The sequence below is a fragment of the Botrytis fragariae genome, assembly GCF_013461495.1.
Source record: "Botrytis fragariae strain BVB16 chromosome Unknown tig00000161, whole genome shotgun sequence".
Classification (NCBI taxonomy): domain Eukaryota; kingdom Fungi; phylum Ascomycota; class Leotiomycetes; order Helotiales; family Sclerotiniaceae; genus Botrytis; species Botrytis fragariae.
Genome location: NW_023500998.1, coordinates 45106 through 71424, shown reverse-complemented (window position 1 = coordinate 71424; position 26319 = coordinate 45106). Strand labels below are relative to the sequence as shown.

The window sequence follows — 26319 nt, the reverse complement described above, 5'->3', positions numbered from 1 at the left end:
CTTTTAAGCAATAATTTGATTTTGGAGATCGAAACTCTCTTAATTTTTGAATCTCTTTGAAAGTATAGATCTTTTAAACTCAATTGAATTGAATAAAGCCTAAATCAGACTATAGTCCAAGATGTGAGATACGGTACAAATGAAACACCGTTGTGTTTCAACCGGGCCATGAAATTCCATTTCGTATCCAATGAAAGAAGACATGTAGAAATAAAGATAGGGAAAAAATTAACCTAAAGACATTGCGAATAATAAGCATTTGCATAAGTGCACGTATATGGGCTAGCACAAGTTGTACTACCCGTATATCCACTTCCGCCACATTGTCCATAATGCGCAACTCCAGTGGATCCAGGGGAGGTAATGGTAGTTGTTGTACCGGGGCTAGATGGAGTAGTAGTTGGGGACGTACCAGATGAAGCGAGTTGTGCATTTACGAATGTTAAGGCTTGTTGACCATATTCGGTGCCGTAACCTTGATGGGTATTTGCATCAGAACCAGTACAGCAGTACGGATCAGCAGCGTCGCAATAAGACTTTATCTTTGAAGCGGAGGGACAAGAAAAACCAGAGGGACGAGGCGCAAACTAAAATAACTGTTAAGACATTGTTCGCAAATCCTCAAAGATATGAGTGTAGTCACACAAGCAACTTGGAAAGTATGAATTGAAAGACTTACTCCTTGAGCTCTACAGGTACCAACTTCATAGGAAAGGCCATAGATGTAGCGTGGGTTACCCATGAAAATTGCGGCCTTGATCATGTTGACAGCACTGGCTTGGATTGGAATCGTGGTATCCGTGAGCCCATCATTCGTATCTCCACCTCCACAGAACGCATCGTCCATTATTTGGCCACCCTAACTTACAAATCAGTGTCAAATTTCTAGATTTTATTGATGGACAAGAGAAATGACACGGCAAGAAAAGTTGATCTACCTGAGAATATCCCACCAATACCAATTTAGTACTTGGACATTGTGTATGATATGCATTCACTGCAGCTGCGACGGCAGAAACTCCTGCAACAACACTATTACCATAGCTAACTCCACCACACGAAGATTGACCGCCACACGCGGGATAATTGATGGCTTCGGAAGTTGACCCAGAATGAGCGGCAAGGATGAGGTTGACAACTACGCCTGCGGTCCCAAATCCGGCTGGTGCTGTGGTCTCTCTAGCACCAAAGACGTGAATTTCAGGACATGTTGCGCGGGTGTCCAATTCAGAAGGCAGAGCTGAAGCGTAGGCAAGAAGAGATAGAAACACTGCTTTGAGTGTCGTGCTTGAGAACATGCTGAAGATTGGATGAGTGAAAGTGCTAAAAGAAGGCCGTTGTTGATACTATGTAGTAGATGGTGATACTTTGGATGAAAATTCGAAAACTAATGTCAAGTGCGAATATGGATCTATTTAAAGACCAGGAAATTCATTATTATTCTTCGCAATAGCATTGCCTCCTTTCCGCCGATTTATATTACCCATTACATTCAGCTTTTTGACACATAATGATGATCATATAACCATCATGTCATCTCCGCTCCGGGGTTTGTTTTGACAGCCCGAATAAGTTTTCATGTAGATTGCCAAGTCCGTCTTAAGATTTCAGGCTAAGCATTATGCGAACCCAAAACAGTAGAGCAGAAGAGGGGAACGCATAAAGGGAACTTACAGTTCAGACGATCCAAATTAATAAAAGAGAAATTTATGAGTGCTCTTTCAACCACGTAGTGCTAGCAGGTGACTGGGTATTGAGGCTGATATCCGACATGGCAATGCCGAATTTTGGCTAAACTCTTACAGCATGTACCCCAGATCACGATGTTCTGGAGGATATCTTGTCGGTTCTAGATTTTTGTACCCTCGAAACTTGGCGAAAAACGGTAAGCTGACAATATTTAAACATTCCAAAATTGACCACTACCTAGGTGTACAGAGATGAAGAATTGTGGGGTTGATTGGTCGCACTGATTGACTAAACAATATGAAGTTGACGGGAATTAATAGGCATGTGGTTATTCCTGTAAACATGCACTCTTAATATGATTTTGAAAAATATAGGAAGAAATCCCGGCTCAACGGCTAGATGGAATTTTGAAGCAATTCGTGACCAATCTGAGATCTCATGTGAACATCTAGCACAGAAAACTGTTGTTGAGGGTTGTGAAAACGAAAGCAAATCCCTAACTAGAAATCTAGGAAAGGAACAATGTTTTTCTGACGCCTCCTGTGTACTCACTCTACTTGTGGTCGGATCAATTTTAAAATGCCCCAGACATTGGGAAGCTCTGATCCATTGATCCACCGAGTGTGTTTGAGAAAGATTGAATTTCTGAGGGGAATGACAAACAAGTGAAGCTCAATCAGAGAGGAACAAAGACTACTAGGTAGTCTTCTCATATATTTGTAACTCATACTCCATAGGTATTCTTTGAGTACAGCGGTCGTTACAATATGCTTAACCTACCTAATTCAAGTACCGAGATTGAGATCGGCAATACAAAGTTGAAACAGTGACCGTTTATGGTCCATGTGCCATTGAAAGCCTTAATTCTTGAATTCTTCGAGATTTCATAAAGGAGCTCGAGCCCGAATGTAAAGAAATTCTGTACAAAAGTAAACTTCATCCGTGATGATAGACAACAGAGACATCATCCTAATAGATGATGGTGACGACGGAGATATGTATATCGTAATCACGTGAGCGGAGATAGCCAGCCAATTGAATACCAGATTTTCTCGGAAAATGGTGAAAAATTCAGACCTTTAGTGCAGTTGACAATTAAAATATGAAATGAATTTCCCGCTCCACTTTCCTTGAAGTTCCTTCTATTCTTTCAAAAGCATGATATTTCTAAAGCTTCTTGGAGAATTTCTTTTGTCGATAAGAAATTAACATCTTGGGTCCAGTGGTGAATATTTATTGTCATGTCGGATCTCGAACCTGAATTAGAAGCGGAACCGGAGCAAGAACGTCGAAGGAGAAGACCAGCCGTGTATGTTAAAGTCACCCACCGACTTTCTCGTTTGTAATTAAATTTCCGAACTGATATATAAAGGATTGCAGTTCTTGCTCCTTCTGTAGGAGACGCAAAATCAAATGCAATCGAATGCTTCCATGTAGCAATTGTGTGAGATCAAGAACCACATCAAACTGTGTATATGAAAAGTTTCCTAGGCCTTCCCGTGCTCAACATGACGAAAATCGACGGAATTCAAGCCATAAACAGAATTATGACATGTCCAATGAGCCAGCTTCAGAAAGAGAGAGAGGTTTGACACTTGGGGTTCCAACGTATCCGGCACCACCAACATCAAATAATTTAATCCCATTATCACCAACGAATCAATTCATTGCACCAGTCTCAGATGCAACTAGTGATCTTGAATCCATGAGGCAAAGGATTAAAGAACTCGAAGATCAGCTTTCGCTTGCGACCAAATCATCCGTTCCGTCTCCTGCTCTCTCACAACCTGCACCCTCCCCTGTAACATCTGTAGTTTCTAACATCGAGACAAAAACTTCACTGGCTGGAAGCTTTCACATACACAAAGAGTGTCGACCATTTGGCCAAGATCATCCTGCAGTTGTAGCTTATGGCGTTCTACATAAAACCAGACTATTAGGCCAGAGTCACTGGATAAATGCTGTGACTGGGGTAAGACAACTCAATAACCAAGTTAGATTACCAACGATTTATTAAATAACAATCAACAGTACCACGACCTCTTTGAAATAATTGAGCCACATATACAAGAAGGAACGAAGGCCGCCATTGGTCTACATAAATGCAAAACTTTTGGAAAGCTTGTAAAAACTCGGCGAGCACCGTTATGGCCCTCACCACCAACTTGGCCTGATTTACCTTCAAAAGAAACTGCTGACATACTAGTTGATTGTTATCTCCGTACAATTGAAAGCATCTACAGGGTTTTACATATTCCTACCTTCAAGAACAATTATGAAGCAATATGGACATCGACTGGAAAACCTGATACAGAGTTCTTGGTTCAGCTTAAATTGATATTTGCTATTGGTTCTGCTACATTTGATGATCAATTTTCCCTTCGTGCTTCAGCCGTCCGATGGGTCTATGAGGCGCAGACATGGATTTCAGAACCGGAATTTAAGTCAAGATTGACTATCAAATCACTACAAACCGAAATTTTACTTTTGTTTGCTCGAGAAATAACTAACATTGGTGGGAGATTAATTTGGATTTCGGCTGGCTCCTTGTTTAGAAGTGCGGTACACATGGGACTGCACAAAGATCCCACTTATCTTCCAAAGAAGACCATTTTTGCTGCTGAGATGCGACGAAGATTATGGAATACGATATTAGAGTTGATGTTGCAATCAAGTATGGATTCTGGTGGACCTCCTCTCATGTCTCTTACCGACTGGGACACTGAGCCTCCTGCAAACTTCAACGACGACGAACTTCTGAGCACTGATGCTCTACCTCGGCCAGAGAATGAATTTAGTCAAACTTCTCTCGCAATCATACTTCGCAAGACTTTTCCGCTTCGACTGGCCATCGCAAAGTCATTGAACGATTGCAGCACAATCAATACATTTGAGGAAGCTATGAAGCTTGATACAGAGCTAAGATCTTCCTACAAAGCTTTGTGTCAGGATGTACAAGAGTTCAACACAACCAATGAGTCTTTACTCCCTCAATTTGAAATAGAAATGCTGAATATCATAATGCTACGATACCTCTCGTCCCTCCATATTCCATTTTTCGTATCGGCTTTGCAATCTCTTACGTATACGTCTTCTAGGAAGGTAGTTTTGGAGACTTCACTTAAAATTTGGTATATGATACATTCAACCAAGTTAAATAATGAAGCGCAACCACACGAAAAACTTGTCGAAGATAGTCAACAGTATCTTTCACGGCTTGCAATATGTGGCTCAGGATTACTTCGTACCATGGCGACACAAGCCGGGTTCATAATTGCTATGGAAATCAAGACCCAGCTTCAAGAAGAAACAAGCCTAGGACCTATCTCTCTACGCCCAGATCTTCTTGACGCCTTACAAGATGTCAAAACTTGGAATATGAGATGTATTGAAGCTGGGGAGGTTAATATGAAAGGGTACCTGTTCATCTGCTTAGCAATTGCACATATCGATGCTCTCCAACAAAGTCAGGTTGGAGAAGAACTTGCAGCATCAATAGTAAGCGCTGCTGAAAAAGCTGTGGATGAATGTGCAGAAGTACTCGAAAAAATGGCAACTCATGGATTAAATGAGACGGAGAGTTTGAGTAAGATGTCGCTGACCACTCCGACTGAGTTGATGGGGGATTGGGATTTTATGGTAAGTCTAGCCGGGTTATCAAAAAAACTGTAGTGTAGTTACTCATGAACTTTATAGATGACAGATGCTCAGTACAATTTTGGAGATGCGATGGGTTGGGCATTCAATTACGATCACCCTCAAGATATATCAATTTGGTAGTATTTTCTTGAACCAGCATTGGGACTTGTGCTTGGGAACCCAATGAAATGGAAGATAAAATGAACAGAGAATGTTCGTCGAAATATTGGGGTTCAAAGAACCAATTTAAACATTAATGGAAAAATTAAACTTGAGATTGGGTAGTCAAAGAGGCTCAATAACATATTTTCAATCCTTTCATTTGGCTTTGGATTTGATACGAATGATAATCTTACACTCGATTTACGGATTCATTTCTGCTGTGTTTGATGGCTTGTGGCTTGCATACCAAGGTAGACGCCACTCGAAATAAGCATCAGCCGCATCGACGATCACACCTACGAGGTGGGCTTTCTGGTTTTGATATTAAAACTGTAACTAGCGTATAAATCGGCGAAATTTAATGAACGCTAGCAGTCATTGATTAATTTTGATTAATTAAGCTCATCGTGAAATAGGTTTGTGGTAAACCAATGCCTGGTATTTCTGTTAAATACTTATATTTTCAGGCTTTTCACTTCATTCGGAGCAAAGCCAGATGGCTCTAGAACTATTAATCCTTGTTAGCGTTCAGCGAATTTTACGAATGAATACAGTATTAATCATTTCGATCGCAAATCGCTCGAAATCCCACCTCAATGTAAGATGGGAAAATATACAAAGATATCTTAAATGAGGAACAGATTGATTTTACTCATGCAAGAAGATATGCTGCAACAACTGCCTTACCCTAACGAAACCGCGAAAGAAGCAAATGAGCAGACAGAACTTCTCAGATCTTTTCAGAATTTGAGTTTGTTTGGTATCAACACATTGCCATCTTGTTCGCATTGTGTTTGGCAGATTTTAACTTCTAGCATATCTTGTGGGCGAAACCGCAAACAAACAATCCACAGTGGCCGATTAATTAAGCTCACTTTCACTGTAATTCCTAAATCAATAAGTTTCAACATGTATGAAACCACAACTGTCAGTTGTCTAACATATGCGCAGGACCCAAATGCCAAAGGTGCATGTGCTGGCTTGTACCAACAAACATCAAGTTCCATAGAGTCTCTAGCTAATGTAGCATTCGGATCTGCATTGCCAATCGCAACGTCAAATTCAATGCCAACATTAGTTCCAATTGGACCAGGTACCGGTTGGGAAGTGGTCCCAGCTCTACACTTAATGGTGCTACAATTGTTGAATTGACAGTTGGCAATGTACTTCTGGTTTCAAGTGCTATTTCTTCTATCATTGTCTTTCGGCAAAAGTTTCACATGCAACGAAGTCCGAAACTCTGAGGTTTAAAGGGCTTTATATGATACTTGTTGCGCCTTTAATTCCCCCGTCTGCTCCTGGAGCTGGGATCATCACCCGATATGAAAGGCAGAAGACCGTTATTGATTGTGAGCTATGGTCTTTACTCTGTGTTTCATGGATGTAAAGTACAAATGCCCTTTATCGTTTTCCTTTTATTGGCGCCTTGTTTTATACCCAATACGATATGGTCAGTATGTATATACATACATCAACATAGGTGAAAGGAAGAGTAATAAGTTGAGTGAGAATGAGCTGGATGAGGGTTGACTGAGTGAAAGTGTCGGGTAATCGGATGCGATTGTATTGCCTCGTATATCAAGAGTAAGTCAAACATTAGCGGAAGGTATCGAATTCTTGTTGTTCTTTTAGGTCCCAAACTTTCATAATAAGGAGCAATGCCTGAGATAGTCAAAGTTGTCACCTAAGATTTCTACCCCTAAACGATGAAGCAGAGAGCGGAGCTTGACCGATCAGTCAGAACATCCAAAACCACGGCATTCAAGCAGGATATAATTGGTTCGACTCCTGCTGAATTCTAAAAGGCAAAAAGAAAACAAGAACAAATACATACAACAGTAGGGATTCGCTGGTGGTCACCCACCCAACTACTAGTCCACCGATCTGAGGCTTGTGGCTGGCAGAGCGGACGGGATGCCCAATTCTCCTCAGTCTATGGTCGTATGTAAGAGTCAATGCTCGATGTAGACACTTATATAAAAATCTGCTCCGACGAAAAAATATAATGTCTCCTTTTCCTTTGACTGAAACTGTCGAACCTTCTTTAATGATGCCTCATTCTGAGTTTCTAAGAGGTGTTGGAACCAATTAGTTGTCTTCCACCGCATTGCACATATCATCTCTTGTTGCCCCTTAAAAGTTCAATTCAAGCTACAATGCTTGAGGGAATTTCCACTCTTACTTTGATCTGGAAGAAAAGGTCTGCTGCCGCCTCGACAGGAGCATATTGTCATTCGAGCTGTACTGGTTCGTAATGAAATGGTCCGTATCGTGTAACTCTGCTGTTGCCGGTCAGTCTGACCATGGAACTTTGGAATAGGGATTCATGAGTTCTCGTTAACAGCGAGTAGCAGAAGTCTCCTATTAGTGGGAGTACTTCTTGTTCAATAAGCCCTCGAGAGACAAGATCCATTATCGAGAAACAGCGCATATACAAAGAAGTCGGTGAGCTGTCATTTAGAAACTTTTTGGAAAAATGCCTAGGTACTAAAGGTAGACAATGTGTCAAGCACAAGGAATATTGGGTGAAAGCTCGGCAGAAGTAGCGAAAATAATTGAGCACGGGAGCTGTGGACAAGAGATGAATCGTCGAAAATGAGTCATTGAAGTCGCTGGTCCAATGAAGATCACAATCTTTTGGAGAAACAGCTGCTGGCATGATTGAAAATTTGTTTCCATGCCCGAGATGATACCGTAAGATAACAGGAGTGAAGCCTTTCAAGACTCACGATCAACGAAAGCCCAATCTCTGAAGACTGTATGACCGCTGTTGCTCTTGTTTTACTTTCCTATGGCTATCTTCTCGACCCATCGTGCAATATTGCGGATTGTTCGTTTGCGTATCAAAATCAAAGTATTGTCCTCCAGATCCAGTGATCAACCCCCGGTGTTCGAGAGGAGTAAATACGGGATTTAGCCAACACATCGTTCATTTCTCATATGAACCTTCAAGCTGTAGCTCTTTGATACAACTCACAAGACCGATGCAGGGAAAACCTCGAGTGTTACAATCCCAGATCCAATTATCAAGTTTCCTCATCACGAACAGTCTGTTATTTGAAATTTTGATCCCCTTACACATGCGTCGGTGACTTTCCAGTTACACCGAGTCACCGACGTAGATGACATCGAATTAGTACTAAAAACATAACACGAGAGACATTCTTTGTCAGATATTTGGTTCGAATTGAGAAATACGAGAATCTCCTGATCCTTCGCTTTCTAAATGCAAGTCGTAGTTCTCTTGTCTCATCCAATGTCCAAAGCGCTCATTGAGCTCGCTTCTAATAAACATGAGAATGCGGTCATGATCGACGAATAAGCCACCTTGTCAGCTTTTCGGGACCGTCGAAAAGTCCAAAAATTATGGACCCTTTGAATGGATTCTTTTAAAGTTCTATTAGTGCTCGCTGCCACATTCCCTTAATATCAACAGTACCCGTACGTACCCTTGCACCCTTTGTGCATAGCTAGATCATGAATTACAAGTCATTAAATTGAATTGTGATTTTATGATGGAATAATACAACCCGAGATCTATTTTCGGAATACGAACAAATGGTGACGATCGTCATCACTGATCGGCAGTCAAAACTGATGCTTTAGTCCCCCCGAAGCGCTGAGCACAAGCAATACTCAGGCTTTCGGCATCTGATAATTTGTGCTTGGCATTTGTCAATTTTCTCCAGTAGAGCTGCAGTCAGATCTTTAACCTTGTTCACAAAGAAGTGGCTGTGCGAAAAGAGTATGGTGATTATCATATTAATCTTTTCTGGAGCTTATCCATTTTATTCTACCATATTTCTGGAAACATACTAACGATCAAACTTTAATAGGGCATGAAAATGCCGTCTGACCGAGATTGAAGGGTAAAGTTTAAACCCCTTTTTCGTCCATTCATTGCCAGTAATTTTATGGAGAAAATCCACTTTAAATCAGGGTAGCAACTTAGTTTCTGATTTCGATGATGGATAACAACAGCCATGCCAAGTCTCCAATACGAACAATTTATGGAGTCACGTTGAAGTTGTTCAAGCCTCATTGCGGAATCGTGAGGAAAGGAGAAAGGAGAATTGTTGATGCAATCTTCCGCACCAATCAAATTGAAGAAACTATAAGGAAGTATCCATACTTTCTCCAGATTTAATGGGCTGCGGGCAATCTTAGAGTGTGTTGGCGATTAAGGATGAAGTCATGGCTGAACGATGGATTCTCATAGAATGAAAGGGGAGAATTGGGAGAGATCTGAATATATAAATGTCGAAGAAGTTCTCGATAGTAACCCATCATCAACACATCACATCCATCTTTACATCAAACAACCAAATACTCAAACACCACTTTACAATTTTACGTTAATTAATACCAACTCAAACAATAATCAACATGTTCTCCAAGACTTTCATCGCTACCCTCCTCGCCGGCTCTGCTGCTGCAACTCCCATTATCTCGGCACGTGCTGACAGCAATGCTTTCGGCCTCATCTCCATCAGATCTGGTACCGATCTTCAAAACCAAGCCATCACCGCTTCCGGAGGTCGTCTCTGGATCGGAAAGGACACTTCCTCATACTGCCCTGATACCGTCGTCACCAGCTGCCCTGGTAAGTTTAATTCCACAATATGATTCACGAATGCCCATGATTAACCAATAACAGACGGTACTTCTACAACCTTCGTCTCTGGTGGAAACACTCTCGGTTTGAACACTGAAGTTCCAGGAGGCCAACAAGTTTACCGCGCAACCGATTATTCCGTATCCTTCACCCAAGCTCACTCCGCTGACATCCACGGTGGAGTCGCCTCTGGATGGAATTACACCGCTGGAGAGAACGGTTCCCTCGGGTCTTTGTCTTTCCCTGACTACGGATTCATTGCTTGCGCTGGCGATGTTGCTGGCGTCTACGGCGTCTTCCTTACCCCTGGTGGATCTGGCACTGGAAACTGCACCAGCATCGCTGTCGCTACTGTCCCATACACCGGCGAAGGCCCCTCCGCTTGGGAGTACGCTTAGATCAAGGATGGAGTGGAGGATTAAGGAGAGGAGAGGCGGAGGACATGGAGCACGAAGTTGTGAATATTTTATTTTCTGATCAGTTCTTTGGCGACATTGCAACCTTATTGTATTTAAATATGTATATATCTGCTGATCATTCCTTGTGGCAATGATACATCAAATTGAAAAATAATTTTCGAATATTTCCATTTGCATCAACACCCGAGTCTAAAATGGTATCAATATCAATGCCAAATTAGAAAAAGTTTTTACTTAAAATTATTTTGAGCCTGATCTTCCAAAATTTCTCTCCTTTGTACGAAAAATTATGATGACTTTGGCGAGGTTGTCGCTTATTTCAGCCTAACACTCATTCAACGGATCGCCAAGTAGATGGAACTTGTGCATGGTGTTCAAGTTTATCGCGCCGGTTAAGAAGCCCTTTATCGTTGATTTGTAGCCGGCCCATCTGTCTTTCTTGATTTCCTGTCGAGTGATGAATGGGTGGGTGGGCACTCAGAGGTAAAACTTTACATACTCACTCTCGACATGCTTACAGCTATTGTCATGTATGCTAAACTCATATCTTACACCGTTCCATTTCTTTGGTACACTCGAAATATATGAATTTGACTCTTTAAAAGATTAATCTCAATTTATCCTCATCATCTATTACTAAACAATCACTTTCTTGAATTCTCTCGACTCTTTAAAGAATGTACATGGAATCGAGGCTCATGTCACCTTCCAAGCCATTTGTGGTGGCTCCTTCTGCGATAAGCTTCTCCTTCTTTGCATTTCTGCGTCGAAGCAAGAACCAACATCCACCATAAAGGAAGCCAGCCACAACTGTGAGACCAGCTGAAACTGAATTACCAACAATGTATCGTGGGCCCTGCTGAGTTGGGTATAGCTGAGACGATACCAGCGAGGATGCATTTGCAATTGAGTATGCTATGGGCATTCCAATCGAACGTTTATCATCTGGTGATAAATTTGTGGAAATCCAAGTTACAGCCAACGTAGAAATGGGATAGAGCCCTATAAATCTGTCATTAGCTTCAATATGCAAAAAGAATATGATTATTGCTCACCTAGCACGAGAATGAACATTCCAGCGTAACCAGCTCCATTACTAGGCGTTCCTACGCATATAAGATATCCAACTGCAACCGGGACACAGCATGCCATAATAAAAACCCCTCGCTTCTTGTATTTATCCGAAAAGTATACTTGAATAATGAGGGAAATAAGACCAACAACATAAATAGGAATTGTCATATAATTTGCCGCGAGCGAGTCGTATCTAAATTGGGTTAGCTAAACTCTGGAAGGTTGGTGTACAATCAATTGTGGATACTCACCCAAGACCAGAAAGAATAGTAGGTAAAAAGACGCCAAATCCATTGATAGCCACGGATGAAGTGAAGAAAGCTATACCAAGCAGATAGACAAAAGGGTCTGTGAGAGCAATTTTGATCCATTTGCGGTCAAACTTTTCTTCACCTCTGATTGCAAAGTCCCGAATCTTCTTCAAGCGCATGGTTTCTTTCTCTTCTTCATTCAAGAACCAAGCTGTCTCAACCGAATTTGGAAGGAATATCCAACCGATGCCGCAAATAAGTATTGTGATACAAAACTCGACAATGAATAGCCACCTCCATGCTGCGAGGCCTCTCCGCGTCCCCATAGTCTGAACAGCATATGCAAATAGTCCTCCAAAAGCACCAGATATGCATTGGGCAACATTTGTCGTCATTATACGCTTTCCTGCCAATTCTCTTGGGTAGATAGTAGAGAATAAGAAGGCGAACCCTTGGGCAAGACCAGCTTCGGCAGCATTCAAAATCATACGAACTACGATGGCTTGAGCGTAGGTATGAATGAACGCAGTTCCAAGTGTACAAGCACTCCACAGGACGAATGCAGTGCCGATTGCTTTATTAGCTCCGAACCTTCTCACGGCCAAAACCCAAGGAAGTTCAAAGATTATGGTGCAGACACTCGACAGTGTAGTTATGTTACCAAATTGACCGCCCTTGAGTCCGACGTCCTCGTCAAACCCAAAAGTTCTAGCATTTCCAAGCTATTGAAATTTAGGAAGGATTGAGTTTGAGGATCAACAACACAACTCACATTATTTCGATCCAGAGTGGACAAGACGAGAAATATCACTGAAACCGGGAGAACATATTTGTCGAATTTTCTGAGTGCGGCTGCTTCTTTTTTTGGGTCGATTTCTACGATTGTGCCTGTCATCTCAGAGACACAGGTGCCGCCGTCGACTTGATGTTTGACGTCACTGTCGATGTTTGCCTTGAGAGAATCTGTCTTCGCCATTGTTGGGCTGGGCTCCATTGAGGAGGTCGTGTGAATACTCGGATAATAATTTCACAATCCAATTAAAAAATGCTGCGATGTCACGAGACAAGTAATGAACTTCATCAACTTAGTTGTCTTTATATACATATGTATATATTTCATGGAATCCCATTAAGATCTTCCATCCCTCACATTTTGAAGTTTGGTATCTCATTCATCGAACATCAACAATCAAATCAATCTCAAAATACCATGATAACATTGATAAGAGGTTACTTATCGAGTATCTTATGATAAACCGATAAGGATGATGGTTTTATCCGTGCAGCCAATGGTACTTGTTACGGCGGGGTAACCCAATCACTGCACTCCAGATATTAACATTGTACTAGAACTGCTAGATTTGTTGTGCATTTTCAACAATGGGGGTGATTGGTCTCGATTCAGAACAGATCGGATTGCTCCGAAAATTCATCGCGACTCTAGTTTATCTACACAACCTCCGCACCAAATATCTTTACATCCAACTTCTACATGACCCCCCTTAACTATCAGAATACAAATCATCAATCATCAAAATCTCCACCTTTGTCTCAGAATCAAATCCCAAAAATAGGGTAGATACTCAATGCAAGCATCATCGCGCCCCACTCAAAGGCTCGCCAAAGGAGTGACCGCATGTCAGAGGTGAGTCGGAATGGTTACAAGTGCAAAGATAGCATAGCAAAGCGAGAATTCAGTGCTGACCTGCATAGATGTCGTCGGAGAAAGCAGAAAGTAATTATCAAATTCATTCCAGTCCGATCTTCTTGCTGATATCGGAGTAAATGTACAGTGTGATTTGAAGAGTCCGAATTGCTCCAATTGCGAAAGTGCACGCAGCCCATGTCTAACCTATCACTCAGGCAAACAAACCGAGGTGAGCTAATAATGTCAATCCAAAATTTCTTCGTCGTGTCGTTAATCTCTAAACTTTATCAAGATACCACGCAACTATGTTGCGAATCTAGAGGCCCAGTTGGAGAGCACAACTCGAGAAAATCGAGAGCTACGAAAGCAAAACGAAGAATTGCGCATGCAAATCGGAAACAGTTCTTCAATTAGTACCGAAAGTCCCGCTCCTATCGAGCCACGTTCCCCGACAAGAAATGATCTTGGTATTCTTCCCACAGCAAGTTCAGTAACGTCGAACGCAAGCACAAATCATTTTCAAAATTTAGTCAAAAGTGTGAAAAGCGTCGTTGTTGAACCCTCAAGACAACCGCGCTTTCTAGGACAAAGCAGTGGGATAACGCTAGCCAGAATGGTGATGGCGGCAATTCGCATCGACTCCCTCCCTTCTTCTCTGTCCTCCAAGCAAAATTCTTATGATCCATTCTCATCTGTACCAACAGCCGAGGCTTCTCTTCCCCCACGCCACGCTGCCGATCATTTGGTCGGAGTCTATTTCCAATATCGTACTCCTCATATGCCTATTGTAAATCGGGCACAAGTTGAGAAAGCTGTCGAGGGTGCATATCGCTCCAGGGATGATCCTCAATCTTTAGATCAAATAGCTGAGAATGACACCTTCATGGCTTACATGATCTTCGCCATTGCCCTTTGTGATGTTCCCAATCCATCCGGAGGTCGCCCATCTCAAAGCGAGGGTTGCTTCCGGTCAGCAATTGGGTCAATCGAGAAGATCATTGCTTATTCGAAGAATGATCTTGAGACACTTCGCGCCATATTATTACTAGCTCAATTTGTTTCTCTTTGCCCTTCGCATGGAAGCTTGTGGCATTTAACAGGGTTTGCACTACGATTATGTATCGACATAGGCTTACATTGGGAGAACGAGGAACAGTCCTCAACGATGGATCCGGATTTGTTACACGAACGCCGGCGCCTTTGGTATTCTACTTACCAATTTGATCGTGTCCTATGTATAACGCTCGGTCGGCCCTTGGGCATCATTGACGAGAGTACGAATGTGCCCCTTCCGAATCCATGGAATGTTTCACGAGGCTCTCTCACCCGCGATCTCTACGATTTCGATATTCACACTCAACGAGCCCATAACCACATGTTCAATATGTCAAAACTTGAGTCCGAGATCAAGCATGTGCTTCACACCCAAGCCTGGACTCCTAAAATATCTTCTCCTAGAATTGACTATTCAACTTGGGTCCAGGATATTCAACCTCGTCTACAGCAATGGTATAATGCCATTCCACGACTTAGTCAAGCTCACCCCGCGTCTATATTCGCTCACCAGGCATACTGGGATGTGATTTATAATAATGCAATCCTTCTGTTGTATAGGCCTGCATCCATAGTTATACAGGTTTCAAGTGATGAACTGGTCATTTCATTTGAAGCCTCCTGTAAACTGATCGCAAGTATCAAAATCTTGCAGCGAGACGGGAAAATCGATGTACTATGGAAATCAGTACATCATCTCTTCATGGCTGGTCTCGGAGTTATATATGGACTCTGGCACTCGAAAGAAATACGCAATCGAAATTCAGTAAGCAAGAACATTTCGACACTTCAGTCCTGTGCTTCCACACTCTCCGCCATGTCAGAAAATTTTCCTGGTGCAGCAGGCTGTCGTGATGTGTTTGATACCCTCTCTTCAACAACGGTCGATTTCTTAGTGGCCAACAACGCCGAAGACGTGTATCAAAATCGCATTGAATTTGAAAAACAAATGAAAAATTTGGTGCAACAACTACAACCGTCTTCTCGAGGTATCGCTAATACGAATGATATCAGCGGCGACAATACCTCCACGCTATTATCGGCGGACAACTTTGCCTTCAGTGAGATGCTCAGCTTTGCTGCGCAGTGGCCCGATCTGCAGGATGTGGACTTCGGAGATATAGTACTTGACCCTATGATGGGGACGTAAATTGACGCAAGATGTTGTAATTTTTTCTGTTAATTTGGTATTCAGACCCAGGTCACACATCGAACGACTATTTCATGTTTAAAAACTGAATTTCGCCAATGTGCTTATTATTTCATGCCTTCTCGGGCTCTAAATATCTGTGAAGTAATTGATTACTAGTCAATTCTGCTCATATCAACTCGACAGTAGTGTGATTTCATTATGGTATGTATGCAAGTGGTTATATTGGTTGTTTATGTCTCCTAAATGTAGAGCCACAAAGGCTAAATGTGATAAAACTTATGAGCTAGTTTGAAATTGTGTTTGTACTCATTCGAGAAACAATAAATTTTGATTCGCGGACATGGATCAATTCAATGTCATTATTGAGGTTCGGTATCTTTGACGATTTCTATTTCGAAGGGACATAGTGAATCAGTATTGCGGTGTGGTCATTGAGACGGGTCGATTTAATTAATACCAAATGGCACAATCGAGAGTGTGGGCTGAAGTACGAAATTAGTAGGTGATTGAAATGAGACTAGAGATTTTCTTCTTGCAATCAATTCGATATTAAGGGACTTCACTGAACTTGGATGTTTGGAATTCTACAAGGAAACGGCGTGGTATGAACAATCAGAATACACTAGTGACTGCGATAATCCCCCATTGCCCTCAGTCGCTCGAAAGCAAAGTTTAACAACTAAAATTCTTGTTTTGCAATATTCACAGTAAATAGTAATCGGAGATCTCTTGCTTCTCACAGGTGAACATTTAAATTGTATTAGTTACAAGAAGAAAAAACTCTATTTTTCACCCCGTGATTTTTGCGCCATAGATGCTGGTCCATTCTCAACAACGACTTCATAAGGAAAAGGTTCCTTAATCAGACGATGACCAGCAAGTCCAATCTGCCATCTCTTATATCCTTCACGGGGTATCTCGGTGGAAGTCCACATGCCATTTTTCCGGAAAGAGTTCGTTACACTAACAACAGAATCGATAGGTGCCGAAGGAAAGAGCTCAGAGAGTTCATCTTTGAACGTCTCTGCATCATGCTCGAGTACCCAATCAATACCTTTAGCTAGACCAATACAGAAGCGCTTTTGTGCATCAAGAACCTCTGGCGTAATTCCCTCAGTCTCCCGGTAATACACGCTCCAAGGAACATCTTCCTGGGATACCATTTCCATCGCGATGGAGATATTCTTGTTTTGTTCAACCATAATCCGCGCCGAAAGATTGTCTGTTATGAAATAATCACCCATACCACCCTGGAATAAATTGCCCAGCATTATACCATCAAGATCTTGAATATAGTCAAGAGAATTATGATCGATATTGTTTTCGCGCAATAGCATCTTGAAGAAAAGACCGACGCTAGCTCCACCGCCGGATTTCATCAGAACTGTACTCCCAACCATATCAGATAATTTAAATCCTTCGTCATGGCCACGTCTGAGCACGGCTAAGGGACATCGATTTGCTATCTGTGCGAATACAGTGTAGTTCTTAACTCTGTCGCGGTACATTGATGGCACCCAGATGCCACCAAGAGCCATGTCGGCGGTGCCATCAGCGAGAGCGTCAAGGACACCATCCCAAGGCGTAGGTATGTTTACAGTGACATCAAGTCCTTGCTCCTTAAAGAAACCGTGTCGTAGGGCAATATACTCAGGGAGATAATTGAGATTATAACCAGTGGCAGTAAGATGAAAAGGTTGCATGATGTGTTGCGTTGAGGTCCAAGGGGTTTCGATTTTTTCGAAATATTTTTATCCAGGAATGGAATTTAATACTTTCAGTGTCGATAAGAAGTTAAAATAAGACATGGTTTTATAGAATACTTGTCCAATCTTTTAAATATCTTCATTTCTTCGGCAACTCTATCAATTACATAAAATCGAATACATCTCCCTGTGCTAGCTTCCAGTATCGGAAGAATGCGATCTTAGGAGAGGTCATTCTTATCGCTTATCGAAGGATCGACATCGGAGAATCACGTTCGGAAATTGCGTTCGGAGAATCCCTACAACACCATTGTCATCCAAGCGACTTGCTGAGCCTAAGTGCCGAAAATCTTCCAAATATGTATCTGATAATTCCGAAAAGCTAATATTCATGATATTATCAGGAAGATAAGCGAGGATTAAGGGGATTAAAATATTATGATCGAACGCCGAGATAAATATGTCAAAGTTGATCAGCAACCGCATCTTGGATCTTGATATAGCTATCGCATTTTCACGAATCTAACCAACTCCGTTCCATCCAGAGTCGAAAATATCATAACTAGAAAATCTTTCAAAAACTATGACCTTCCCGCCATACGATGACAAGACGCCTTTAGATGTCAAAAATGCCACAGTAAGTTGACTTTCTTCTCAAGCGTAATCGCGCAAGTAACGAAGCAAAAATAGGGTCTCCATCTTGTCACAGAGAACACACCCAATGGCCAGAAAGTACAAATATTGCTTGAAGAACTAGCGGATGTATATGGTACAGAATGGACGACTACTTTACTGTTAGCGCCTCAATTATTTCCAAGAATTGTGATGAAATACAACCACTAATCCTCTCAAATTAGAGATACATCGACGAATGAGCAAAAGAAAGATTGGTTTCTTCGCCTGAATCCAAACGGTAAATACAATCCTAATATCAGATCTCAAGCTACTAACACCGTGGATCAGGTCGAATACCAATAATCATTGACAATACTCAGTCGCCACCATTTCCATTGATGGAGACTTCCGCCGAGCTGCTGTACCTTTTGAGGTTAGATAAGGACCACCAATTTGGGCTCACCGATGAACTCGAGCAAAGCGAACTCTTGCAGTGGTTATTCTTCTGGCATGGAAGCGGTGCTCCGTATCAAGGAAATTTTAGATTTTTCAGCCGCGCAGAAGAGCAAAGTAGCTGTAAGTAGCCACGCACATATTCTCTATTGCATGAAATGATTCCAATGAGTCTAAAAAATGAGGTACTGACTAATTAGTTGCCATTAATCGGTTTCGAAAGGAAACTTATCGAGTATATGGAGTTCTTGAACTACAGCTCTCAGGAAAGTACACCGGGCAACCAAAAGAATTCCTTGCAGGAAAGGATAAAGGAAAATACTCGATAGCTGATATTGGGACTTGGGCATGGGTGAAAAATTGGCCAGGAAGTGGATTTACGGAGAAAGAGATGAAAGAATTTCCATCTCTACTTGAATGGATTGAGAGAATTGCAGAGAGACCTGCTGTTAAACGAGGAATTGGCGAGAAATATGTCATTCCACAATAATGATATCATCTGAATTGTGGATTTAAATTTGCGAAATTTCTTAATCAACTATTATCTGGTCTATGGACCGCTCTTCTAGCTACTGTTCTTGAATTCCCTTTCCTTATTTCTCTCGGCGTTACTAGTCAGAAAATACATAGCTAAAGAGAAAGAGAGAGGGTGAGAGTGAACTGTTGTATCTATATGTTCTGTGAATCGACTTGCAATCATTCACCTCCAACTTTTACTCGTTCGTAAGATGTGAAGGACTCTTTTGTAGCTGACAAATTCGAAAATTGTGGAGTTTAAAGAGAGCAAGGTGTTGTTCTTCTGCGCGAATCAAAGGGCATTTGACGGTTAATACTTCGATGCTATCATTCGGTGGCAGAATTTCAATGAAAATTCAGTTGTTAAAGTACTTCAACGACAAGCCGCAAACTAATTAAGCGACCTTCAATTGATATATCTCTATGATTTGCAGTGTGAATAGGGTATGTAAGGTGAATGAATAATAGAAGCTGTATTTGAACAATTGCATTTCGTTGAGAAGATTCATCACTCAGCTGAACCAACTGAGGGCGAGGCAAGTAGTTGTTTTGCTTAATTCAGCAGAAGTAGGGATAGCATCAATTATCATCTTCTAATAATTTACTAAACCCTTCCTGTCTCCATACAAGCTTCCAAATCTAAACAATGTCCTTTGATTACCATGATTCAAGTCCTTCTATGCTGCAACCAAATCGTACCTGCCAGCCAGATTCCTTAGTCTTTGGTAAAGTATCCAGAATGATTGCTTTTTCTAGAACTTTCCTCTTCTATGCCCATTCCGATCCTGTTCGTCCCAATCCGCTTTCGATTTGCCATGCGAAGAGATTAACTTTCTCCCGCGCTAAGAGACAAAGGTTGTCGAATGCGATTCCGCAATTTGTCGATTCGGAAGAAGTCAAGTCTCAGGCGTCCTTCAAAACGTTAGATGTTTGTTCTAACATAGATGGAGGAGTGATTGAGAGAGGTTGAAATATCCAATCGCTGCCACGTAGGAATCGAGAAGGCAAGGTGCGGTCTATCTCGGCGAAGGTGTAGGGCTCTAAAATTCTTCCTTCAGAAAGCTTTTGCTTTATGGCGTCTGAAACTGGGATGAACGTATTGTCGGCCATATTTGATAATTTTCAATATTGCGTTCGACACATGAAGAATACAATGATTCGAAATTCATATGTCGATCACAAAAGGGAAATATGGCTTCTGGGATACAAGCGAGCGCCCATAGGGCTAATTACAGTCAAAATTAAAATTAACAAACGCTTTGAGTGATTCACTTGGCTACGAGAGGACGTTTCTATACAGGATATCCTGCATTTTTTCGTCATTGACGTAATGAAATTATACAGGAAAACCAGTGAAAGACTCGAGATTGAGTCAATTAATGCGACTTAATTTTTTAGATCCACTTATGTTAGTTTTAATCAATCCTGTGAGTCTATGAAGATTAATCTTATGATAACAAGGATAAATATCAAAAATCACTCTGTCATGGGTTGGAACTCATTATTGTGCTGCCAAAGTCTGTCGAGAGAGTTTGGAAGTTGTTCCCTTGACTGGAGATGATCAAAAGTGAGTTGGGATGTGAAATCACGTAACAGAAAGAAACATAAAACTGACGTGGTGGATAACAGTTCACATCATTTAAAATAATAGCAGACCAAGTTCGTTGCGTATACATTTACTCAGATTCTGTCTATTTTTCCATATGTTTTCTTCAATCGAATCTTCACTTCCTGTATTTTACCAGGGCAAGCTTATACAATTAGCTATCCTGCTTTATTATTCATGAATGACAAATCTTTATATAGCCTTCTTAATATAATTACGATTGTTTAATTGCATTCTCAGCAACTATAGTTGTTCTCGACTTTGTTCTCTTCGACTTAATTTAATGATTTAAATCCTTAAAGTTGTTCTTCCCGGGCTGAGATCTCAAGATGAGAAGGCAGAAAAAATCACTCGGATGACTGTAGTCAATTTCGTAAAAAGGGGGAAAAGAATTGATTAAAACAAGAACTCTATTCGAATTTGGAAATTCTTTAAATCTCATTTGTTGATGTGGAAGTCTAAAAATTCTCAGAATTTCCAGGGTGTAAAGGCGGTATAGATGTTTCACAATGGCGATAGTAATAAATTTATAATCAATTATTTAATAATAAATTATTGTAAACCTAATAAATGAAATATTTCGATAAAACTTTATAACCTTCAATAGATTTTGTATTTTTTTAACAAAAGTTGTAAAGTTTTTTATAAAAATATTATATGATATATTTATATTGAAATATTTCATTATAAATTAACAAATCATTAATAAATCATTAAACCCTAAACCCTAAACCCTAAACCCTCAAAATGAAATCAATGATTGAAATATTTAGAAAAAAGTTTATAACTTTTATTAGGTTTTATATTTCTTTAAAAAAAAGTCAAAATCTTTTTTCTATAAATAATGTATAATAGAGAATCAAAAGATAAAGATATATATAACGTAACTTGACTAGAAGTGGGTTATATTATAATATAGGTTACAAAAATCATATTTTTCTATTTGATCTTATTCTATATACTGTAGGGTAATCTATAACTATCATTAATTCAATTGAATTATTATTATCCTTTTCTTCTTTTATCTCTTTTTCTATTTAATCAATTTGATACTTAAATAATCTATTATATTATTGTTTAGGTAAAAGTATTTATTCAGTTTTCTTAATAATTTTTAATACTTCTTTAATACTAAATACAAATTCATTTTTTAATTTTATTCTCTTTTTATTTTTTTATTTCTTTTATATTTCAAACAATTCTTTATATTCTTGAAGTTCCTTTTAAAGAATAATATTTTCAATATTTAAACTTTTAATTTGATAGGTAATTCGCTTTGTATATTTTTGTATTGAAGAAGTAGATAGATTATTAGTAAATAAAGCTAAATTGAATATCTTATTTATTTATTATAATTTAATATTATTTAAAGAAAAGTTATTAAATAAAAAAAGATCTAAATCTTCTGGATTTGCTAATATATTTGAAATAGAAGGTGATAGTAAAAATAGAGTTAAAAGATTATTTAGAATTTGATAAAAACTAAATGAATTCAAACCTGCTTTTTTCTATTCGTTTTTGATATTTTGATAGATAAAATCTTTTCTTTTTATTTTTTGAAAAAGCTATATCTAATCAAATTGTTATATTTATTATATTTCTGTTTAAAAATATTAATTAATCTTTGAATATAATATTGCTTTATTAATCTATATATTCTAATATTTAATAATTAAAGTAAATATAAGTAATGAGGTGGTAGAATCAAAAAATCAATTTTCTTTTCAATACAAAAAGTAATCAAACTTTTTATAATATAATTAGAATAATTATTTATAATTAATAATCGAGGCTAATCTTTTGATATTTTTTGAGATTCTGGTTTAAAAACCTTATGTATTTATTCAAAGCTATAATTATTAGAAATCCATTTATTATTATTTATTGAGAAATACTAATTTGAAAGAATATTAGTTGGAATCTATATAATGTTAATATTTTGAATCTTGAAAATGATTATAGGGGGTAAAAAGCCTTTATTCGTATTAATATATTCCGATATAGTTATTTATTCTTATTTTCTTATTATAATCTTTTAATTCGATTTGAAAGTAGAATTTACAATTATATATATTGATTTTGTTTCTTCAATTGTATATTCTATTTTATTTATATTATATATATTCTTGAGTTTATAATATTGTTTTTTGATTTATATTTGAAATATTAAATATTATGCTGAAATTGTTTCAAATTTAGCTTCTTTATGCTTTACAGATTCCAATTTATGAGAATAGGTTTTTTTAAGTTTAGAATATTGATTTAAGAATCTATAGATTTATTATTAATTTATATAATTTGATTGAAAAAATAGAAAAGTAAATAATAACACGAAAATAATATATTGATTTAGAATTTCTTGAGCTATTTCTTTTAATAACCTAGGAGTTATAAAATATCTAGTAACTATTAATTATAAAATCCATTGTATTAGAGTTTTCTTTTTTACATTAGATAGTTTTTGAAAGGATTTATAAGATTAAAAATGTAGTTGTTATCTAGTCATTCAATTTATTAAAATTGATTTTGGAATCTTAAAATGAATAATAATACTTCGAATTGAAATAAACTATTTATTTTTTAGACTTTCTATAACCTTTTGAATATTATCTTCCGATTTATTATAATTTGATAACTTTTGATCTATTATATATTGTAGGTTTTAAATGTCTATGTTGTATTCTGTCTAAAGAGCTAGCTATGTACAGGAAGTAGTAGGTCTTATATAGACCTACTGAAAGAGCTAGTCTCTTTCGCTTTCGCTTAGGGCTTGTAATACAGTAGCTGATGAATTGAAGCTATTCACTATATGATCAACGTTCATACACTAATGACTTGTAATAACCCAAAATTGTGACATTTGATATTAAAACAAGTTTAGTCAATTATCTTTCGGTGATCTCATAAAATAATACTATAAGCTTGGTTGATTTAGGTAAACTCAGGACTCAGTTTTCGTGCTCATAAATGGGCCATAAGCTTTCATTTTAAACAAAGGCACATTTCTAGGGTCAAACTATTTTTGTTTGGATTGATCTTTGAATATCACTTTGTCCAATGATTATCATTACGCGTCCACATCAGATGGTGCAGATTTATTTTCAAGACGGCTGACTTCGTTTCCCTATCAAGCTTAATATTAAAATCTGCAGCCTCCCCGCATAGCTCATGTGCGGGGATAGTGCGGGTGGAGATGCGGGGATGCGGGGAGCGGTGAAGATGTCGGCCTGATAATATCAGACTCATCGGCAATACCTTTTTGTATAGCTTTCGTAACCCTACCACCTTAATAAGTATTATGTGCTGCTTCCCCACCTTATTTTGATGAAGCCGCGAGTATTTTAGCGATGCTTGAGTACAGTGTGACGTGTTCTCCCCATAAATTTAGAATGTACGTGGTCATGCTCCTCGAAGAAGCGAAAACACAAGGGAAATTGCGGGAAGGAAGAACTTACTTGTATAAAGAGCGATGTTCATATTTGAACGGCATGCTTTATGTCTTCTGATGTGTAACACTTTCCGACAATATGATTCTCATCTCTCAACTGCTAATCCTTCCCTCACTGGCTTCGAGCTTATTGGTCAGAACTGCTCCTCAGAGTAGACCACCAACAGTCACAGTGAAGAATGGAACCTACGTCGGCTTCAATGATCCCACGCTCAATACAGACAATTTTTACGGCGTGGCCTATGCTAAGCCCCCGATTGGCGACCGAAGGTTCCGACCTCCTCAGTCTCTGGACTCCCCCTGGTCAGAAGATCGTGAAGTGGTTGAATATCCCAAAGAATGCATTACGCCAGGTTGGTTCTTCAACAATACTTTAACAGGAAGATATTAAAGTGTGTCTTCATAGCAAATAACACTTCAACCGAAAAAAGTGTGAACGTAGGTTATATGTATTCCAATTATATCTTAGTCACCTCTAATCATGAGCTTCTATATTAGATGTCGGAGGATTGCCTTTATATGACGATTATTCGTCCATCTAATGTGACTCAAAAAAATCTTCCTGTTCTGGTAAGTTATCTTCGCTTCTCCTCCGCTTTGTTTCAGTGCACCTTCTAATGCCACTCAGGTGTACTTAGACCAGGGCGGATTCCTCAATGGGGGCGCTGGCTGGTTTCAGACTTTCAACCAAACCTGGATTGTTCAGCGTTCATCAAATATTGGTTCCCCCATTCTGGGCGTGTCGGTGAATTCACGTCTCGGACCATGGGGTTTCATGTACAGTCAGGAAATCCAGGATACACTGAACACCAATCTGGGCTTACGGGATATGCGTATGGCATTGGTCTGGATCCAAGAAAACATCGCAGCATTCGGAGGGGATCCTTCACGGGTAACCATTCAGGGACAGAGCACTGGTGCTCAGTCTGTTGGACTCCAACTTCTCGCATATGGCGGCCAACATGATAACCTCTTTAGCGGTGCCATCTCCGAAAGTGGCGCTCCGGTATGGTATGCACCTACCGCGAGCGTCGACCTGTGGCAGCCCACCTACAACGGTTTTGTCAAGGCAGCAGGCTGCACATCTGCGAATGACAGCCTAGCTTGCCTTCGACAGGTTTCTAACGCAACTCTCGTAAATGTATTCGCTAACCAGACCTTAAATCCATTCGGAGCCAACGCTCCCCGAGAGTACATGTTTGCTGTTGACGGGGACTTCATTCCGGAGCCTAATAGCGTTCTACTGCAAGCTGGGAAGTTTGCCAAGGTTCCATATCTTATAGGAACCAACTTCGATGAAGGCACAACTGTGGGATCAAAGGGGGTCAACAATACAGCCGATCTCAACACCTACCTGATCAAAGAAATGCTCACTCTCGACAATTTCAGTCTTTCAACCATAGGATACCTCTACCCCGATATCCCTGAGATTGGTATTCCTGCAACGTATGAAGGACGTCCTCCAGCGACACCATCTCTCGGTGCGCAGTATAAGCGAGCCAGTGCTGTAGGATCCGATATTATTATGGATGGCCCCACGCGGCTCACTACCCTCGCCATGGCCTCCTTCAACTCGACTGTATATCGATATCACTTTAACGTAGTGCCGAACGGCTTCACCAACGCCCAGGGCGCGACGCATGCCGCCGAGGTGCCTCTGACGTTCTACAATCTCCCTGGCAACGGATACACTACGAATCCACTGGGAGGGCCAAATTCCGAGAAGCTCATAGCGATGGCTGATATTATGACCGCAATGTGGATAGGCTTTGTTACAAATGGGGATCCCAATTCGGTCATCAGAGCTCTCGACCCCAGCGTCCCGATATGGCCACGGTATACACTGCCCAGTCCTCGGAACTTCGTCTTCACCATCAACGAGTCTCTGTACACGGAACCGGACACCTACCGTGCTGCAGGCATCAACTGGATTATGGATATGATGATAGCATCTAAGAACCGCAACTGTACTAGCATCGTAGCGTGTGGAGGCGGCTATAATATCACAAACGGTGAGACTGGAGGTGTATATCAATACTAGCCGAGAGAAAGTCATTACTACTTTTATTCTGAGAAACTAGATAGTACTTTATATATAGATCTATGAGGTAATAGTCTGTTTTTTTCTTAAAATATGAATAATCTAGTTCGAAGTTTTGTCATTCGAATATAATATCTATTAAAAAGATAGGCTTTAATCGAATATAGAAAATTTTATACTTATTTTAGGAAATTATATTTTTTATATTATTTGAATCTATAGTAAGAATCC

The 26319-nt window shown here is 39.8% G+C and overlaps 10 protein-coding genes across 10 annotated transcripts; 6 read left to right on the top strand and 4 right to left on the bottom strand.

The window, feature by feature from the left end:
• Positions 1-233: 233 nt before the first annotated feature.
• On the bottom strand, positions 234-1298 carry Bfra_009179 (putative acetyl xylan esterase protein; the record flags this gene model as incomplete). The annotated part of the gene is made up of 3 exons (XM_037339529.1): positions 234-587; positions 680-859; positions 939-1298. The coding sequence occupies 3 exons, from the start codon at positions 1296-1298 to the stop codon at positions 234-236; spliced, it is 894 nt and encodes a 297-aa protein (XP_037189579.1).
• Positions 1299-2930: 1632 nt separating this feature from the next.
• On the top strand, positions 2931-5469 carry Bfra_009178 (putative c6 zinc finger domain-containing protein; the record flags this gene model as incomplete). Its single annotated transcript, XM_037339528.1, has 5 exons — positions 2931-2998; positions 3062-3133; positions 3181-3661; positions 3721-5328; positions 5386-5469. The coding sequence occupies 5 exons, from the start codon at positions 2931-2933 to the stop codon at positions 5467-5469; spliced, it is 2313 nt and encodes a 770-aa protein (XP_037189578.1).
• Positions 5470-6399: 930 nt separating this feature from the next.
• Positions 6400-6642, top strand: Bfra_009177 (uncharacterized protein; the record flags this gene model as incomplete). The annotated part of the gene is made up of 1 exon (XM_037339527.1): positions 6400-6642. The coding sequence occupies one exon, from the start codon at positions 6400-6402 to the stop codon at positions 6640-6642; it is 243 nt and encodes an 80-aa protein (XP_037189577.1).
• A 3234-nt stretch (positions 6643-9876) lies between these two features.
• On the top strand, positions 9877-10503 carry Bfra_009176 (uncharacterized protein; the record flags this gene model as incomplete). The annotated part of the gene is made up of 2 exons (XM_037339526.1): positions 9877-10093; positions 10148-10503. The coding sequence occupies 2 exons, from the start codon at positions 9877-9879 to the stop codon at positions 10501-10503; spliced, it is 573 nt and encodes a 190-aa protein (XP_037189576.1).
• A 691-nt stretch (positions 10504-11194) lies between these two features.
• On the bottom strand, positions 11195-12843 carry Bfra_009175 (putative high-affinity nicotinic acid transporter protein; the record flags this gene model as incomplete). Its single annotated transcript, XM_037339525.1, has 4 exons — positions 11195-11526; positions 11580-11791; positions 11850-12571; positions 12622-12843. 4 exons carry the CDS (start codon positions 12841-12843, stop codon positions 11195-11197), a joined length of 1488 nt encoding a protein of 495 aa, XP_037189575.1.
• Positions 12844-13485: 642 nt separating this feature from the next.
• On the top strand, positions 13486-15700 carry Bfra_009174 (putative c6 transcription factor protein; the record flags this gene model as incomplete). The annotated part of the gene is made up of 4 exons (XM_037339524.1): positions 13486-13494; positions 13563-13584; positions 13713-13726; positions 13790-15700. The coding sequence occupies 4 exons, from the start codon at positions 13486-13488 to the stop codon at positions 15698-15700; spliced, it is 1956 nt and encodes a 651-aa protein (XP_037189574.1).
• A 785-nt stretch (positions 15701-16485) lies between these two features.
• Bfra_009173 (putative abc-type nitrate sulfonate bicarbonate transport periplasmic component protein) lies at positions 16486-17406 on the bottom strand (the record flags this gene model as incomplete). Its single annotated transcript, XM_037339523.1, has 1 exon — positions 16486-17406. The coding sequence occupies one exon, from the start codon at positions 17404-17406 to the stop codon at positions 16486-16488; it is 921 nt and encodes a 306-aa protein (XP_037189573.1).
• Positions 17407-17992: 586 nt separating this feature from the next.
• Bfra_009172 (putative glutathione s-transferase protein) lies at positions 17993-18967 on the top strand (the record flags this gene model as incomplete). The annotated part of the gene is made up of 5 exons (XM_037339522.1): positions 17993-18046; positions 18100-18203; positions 18267-18322; positions 18373-18600; positions 18678-18967. The coding sequence occupies 5 exons, from the start codon at positions 17993-17995 to the stop codon at positions 18965-18967; spliced, it is 732 nt and encodes a 243-aa protein (XP_037189572.1).
• Positions 18968-19896: 929 nt separating this feature from the next.
• Positions 19897-20103, bottom strand: Bfra_009171 (uncharacterized protein; the record flags this gene model as incomplete). The annotated part of the gene is made up of 1 exon (XM_037339521.1): positions 19897-20103. The coding sequence occupies one exon, from the start codon at positions 20101-20103 to the stop codon at positions 19897-19899; it is 207 nt and encodes a 68-aa protein (XP_037189571.1).
• A 4023-nt stretch (positions 20104-24126) lies between these two features.
• Bfra_009170 (putative lipase 2 protein) lies at positions 24127-26088 on the top strand (the record flags this gene model as incomplete). The annotated part of the gene is made up of 4 exons (XM_037339520.1): positions 24127-24400; positions 24454-24485; positions 24546-24617; positions 24676-26088. The coding sequence occupies 4 exons, from the start codon at positions 24127-24129 to the stop codon at positions 26086-26088; spliced, it is 1791 nt and encodes a 596-aa protein (XP_037189570.1).
• Positions 26089-26319: the final 231 nt, after the last annotated feature.